Source organism: Balearica regulorum, chromosome 2 (genome assembly GCF_011004875.1).
Source record: "Balearica regulorum gibbericeps isolate bBalReg1 chromosome 2, bBalReg1.pri, whole genome shotgun sequence".
Classification (NCBI taxonomy): Eukaryota; Metazoa; Chordata; class Aves; order Gruiformes; family Gruidae; genus Balearica; species Balearica regulorum.
Window position 1 is genome coordinate 122,083,830 of NC_046185.1, and position 4,109 is coordinate 122,087,938.

General features: G+C 46.3%; 1 protein-coding gene across 1 annotated transcript; it reads left to right on the forward strand.

The window, feature by feature from the left end:
- The first annotated feature begins 417 nt into the window (after positions 1 to 417).
- Positions 418 to 3,879, forward strand: RPL14 (ribosomal protein L14). Its single transcript, XM_075745703.1, has 6 exons — positions 418 to 543; positions 1,025 to 1,126; positions 1,774 to 1,868; positions 2,574 to 2,673; positions 3,087 to 3,140; positions 3,707 to 3,879. The coding sequence occupies exons 1-6, from the start codon at positions 541 to 543 to the stop codon at positions 3,854 to 3,856; spliced, it is 504 nt and encodes a 167-aa protein (XP_075601818.1). The 5' UTR covers positions 418 to 540; the 3' UTR covers positions 3,857 to 3,879.
- The last annotated feature ends 230 nt before the right edge of the window (positions 3,880 to 4,109 follow it).

Below are 4,109 nucleotides of genomic sequence, written 5' to 3' on the forward strand. Positions count from 1 at the left end.
AACTTTCTCCTGAGGTCGGACAGAAGCAGCACAGACAACGGCCTCTACATTTCTGCCCTCTCCGGTGTTCTTTTGACACCGGGCCACTCTCTCACGGGGGCTGCGACCCGGCCCAGCCGCCGGGTTGGAGCACCGAGGCTGTCCTTACCCCCCCGAGCTCGGGAGGAACCGCAGCTCGCTGATTTCGAGAGACCGGGACCGGCTTTCGGCGGCTCCCCGTCAGCCACCAGCCACACTCGGCACCACGCATGAGCACGGCGGCGACCACACGTACCTGCGGCCGGGCCGCGCTCCCCATGCCCAATACGCACGCGCATAAAGAAGCACGCCCGCCTCCTCCACGACTCTCCCCTGGTGCGCATGCGTACTGACTCCCTACCGGTCCCGAGTCGCCGCCGCACGGGGAAGGCTCCTTGCGCACGCGCACTCCGCCAGGCGGCGCGCGCGGGCCCCGCCTCCGCTCATGCGCAGTCGCTGCCGAGAGGCGGTTTCCGGCCGCCGCCGGGGCCTCCCCTCCCTTTCTGCTCGCGGGCGGCCATCATGGTACGTGCGGCGGCCGGCGGCTCCGCGGCATGGCGCCCCGGCGGTCTCCCCGCGTCCCGCCTCCCTGCCTGTGCCGCCCCGCCTGTGCCTTCCTGCGCCTGGCCGGGCGGCGGGGGGGGGGGGGGGGGGAAGGCCGCGACCGCCTCACCCGTGCTGGGCTGGGACCGGGCCCCGGCCCCGCGTGTGGCCGTTGGGCGGGCGCGGCGGGGGGTCGGGCAGGGCCGTGTTCCTCACGGCCGGCGGGGCTCGCTGCTTCTTCCCGGCATCTCTCTCTCCGCCTGCCCGCGGCCTCCGTGCGGGGCCGGGGCCGGGAAAAAATACTTGTAGTTGCGGGCGTTACCGTGGGCCCTTCGCTCAAGCGGAGGGATTTAGTGCAGTTCCAAAACTCGGGAAGCTGTTTTAAAGGCTGTGAGAGCCTGGAATGTAGCAATGGCCTTACGTATGTTCTTGCCTAACTCCTGTCAATTGTTACTGCTCCCAGGTGTTCAAACGCTTCGTCGAGATTGGCAGAGTTGCCTTCATTTCCTTCGGGCCGCATGCTGGCAAGCTGGTGGCCATTGTGGATGTTATTGACCAAAATAGGGTAAGCTGTGAGCGCTGTACGTTTATTTTCTCCTTTTTGCCTTAGCAGAAGCTGGTACACTTTAGACAGACTGTATCGATTTTAAAGGAAATTTTCTGTCAATAGATTTTTTCAAAGAAATAAGCAATTGACAAAAAGATGGGGTTTAACAGCTGTTCTGTTTGAAACTTTCAGTAGCAAGCTTTTTTCACTGGCGAGTGATACATTCCCTTCTCTGCTGTGTTTCCTAGGAGTAGGAGTGGACAAGTGATGTTAGTTGGAGTCTAAAACTTATGAATGGAATGGCTTACTCTATGTTTAAAGCAAATATGTGGATTAGGGGACTCTTTGCTAAATGTTCCTGTAAAAGCTAGGGAAAAAAAAAAAAGGTGAATTATGTCATCTTTGTTCTGTGTGCTTTTTTAAAGTTCAGTTTGTTTGTGGCTTCCCCCACCCCAAGACAAAGATGGGCCTTCCAAATTCTTTCTGTAAAGCTTGGGTTGTATATGCCAGACTTGGCAATCTCTGGTTTTGTCTGCCTAACATTAATTTCAATTTTTCACCATTGTTGTTAGGGTACTGTTTATCCATTATGAGGAAGTTGCTGTCTAAATCAAGTCTGATGGGAAAATGGCTACAGAACCCCCACATTTGTTTTCCTTTTTCAGGCATTAGTTGATGGCCCCTGCAGTGGTGTCAGAAGGCAGGCTATGCCCTTCAAGTGCATGCAGCTGACTGACTTTGTTCTCAAGTTCCCTCACAGGTGAGTTGTTGGCATTTTTTTGACCTGTGTGAAAAAGTGTGCTGTCACTTGATGACTGAACTATGTGATCTGATGCTTGCTAAATCTAGAAAGTTCATACAGCGTTAAGTCAATGGACTAACATGTGTGCACAGTAAAAATTTGGCAGACTGTGTTAGCATAATTGAATATATTTAAGTTTTCATTATCAATATTGGCTGATAATAGCTGTTCAGGAGCAAAGGAAATAGCACACTGGCCTAGGCAACTTGTAGATAGATAGTTGTGGGGTGGATGGTGTGGGGGGAAGCAGTTGCAGTAAATAACTGTGCAATTTTGGTTTTACTACTGCTTAGGTCACCTGCAGATATTAGATATGTTCTCTTACCTACAGAATTACACTGGAATTGCAGGAGGCTGAACTCTTTCTGTTCTCTTTAGCTTAGTTACTATATGAGTTTCTGTAATTTAGAAACAAAATTTGCTACCTTTCTTACTCTGAAGCAGTACTAGGAATAGTGCGTGAGTCGCTCATCTGTTCAGTCTTGGCAAAGCATTTACACAACAAAATGTTAATTAGGTCAGAGAGATGTATGTGGCATTGACTTAAAGTAAGTGTCTCAAGTAATGTAGAAGGATGATCTTCCCTTGTATGAGCTTTGATGGACCAAGCATCAGAGAAAGCCTTGTTTTATAAAGACTGAATACGTGACTGTTCCAATGCAGTGCTCGTCAGAAGTGTGTGCGACTTGCCTGGGAGAAGGAAAATATAAATGCAAAATGGGCAGCAACAAGATGGGCGAAGAAGATTGAAGCCCGAGAAAAGGTACAGTTTTTCACTGGAGGAGTAATAAGTGTTGGACAGCTTCTGCTTATTAAAATTAAGTGCAATCTAATGTATTTTTTATTTCTATTTTCTATTCTAAAATCTATGTATTTTCAATTGCAGGCTAAGATCTAAGATAGACAAGGCATAGATTTTTAAAAGTTGCTGCCTGTCAGCATCAACTTCTTGTATTTTAACAGTAAGGGTGGTTTTGTTCAGTTATTCCTATACCCACCTTTTTTCCTGCGCCATCACTTCCCAGCAAAGGCCTTCAGTAGTGAACTAGTTCAGATGTGCAGCTAAACCTGATTTGGAGGGATGATCAGAGTTACTTGTGGAATGCTTTGAAACACTGAATTTTACTACTTGCATATGTATATATCAGAGCTGATTGACTGATTCTTTTCAAACAGAAAGCCAAAATGACTGACTTTGATCGCTACAAGGTTATGAAAGCGAAGAAAATGGTAAGTGTTTAAGTGTCATTTCTTTATGGGGTTAATGCTTGTTGCTTTCAGTTTAGTCACGTACAGATGTTAGTAGCCTTATTTTTATAGCTGGCTTGGGTCATGGAGTGATGAAATATGTGAATGCCTTGAATTTTTCATGTTTCTTTGGCACCAGTTTCTCTTCAGTAGTTGATCAAACTTGAACCCATGCGATCTGTGTGTCAGTCCTCCAAGCTGTAACTGTGGAAGGAATTACCAGCTGATGAAATCAGATACTCTTGATGGGTTGCTGTTAGTATTTCATTCTATAATGAAATTCATTGCACATGAAATACTGGGGTGTCCAAGTTACCAGCCAGAATGATGTTGTCCACTTGGTAGATCAGAACAGTTTTAGGTGGAATTTGACATTTTAAATGTAATACATGGTAAATCTTTTGACTGTATAAGTATAATTGGTTAGCAAAGGGTGATTACCAAAAAGGGCAGAATCTGAAAGCTTAGAATTAAAATTAAAGCATAATATTTCAGCTGTTGCTGTTTTCATTCTAATAATAGTTAACATTTTCTTTTTTTTTTTACAGAGAAACAGGATCATCAAGCACGAAATGAAGAAGCTCCAGAAGATGTCTTCTAAAAAAGGGAAGAAGTTAGAGAAGCCGGAGAAGGCACAGAAGCCAGAGAAGGCACAGAAGTCAGCAAAGGTGCAGAAGGCACAGAAGGCACAGAAATAAAAAGAATTTCTAGTTATGTATGACTTTGTGTCCATGTTCTGATTCTTTAAAATTAACAAATGGTTAAACATCTGATTTAAATTGTAATCATAAGTTCACTTTTGCTTCTCACCAACAATTGTTGTCTGTCTCATTTATTAATGTCCAGGTGTTGGGTTCTAGTGTTTCCTGGGAACACGCAGAAATGGTTTTGTCATGTTCTGTGAACTTGGCCATCCAGACTACACTCAGTACTCCGTAACCCATGCCAGTT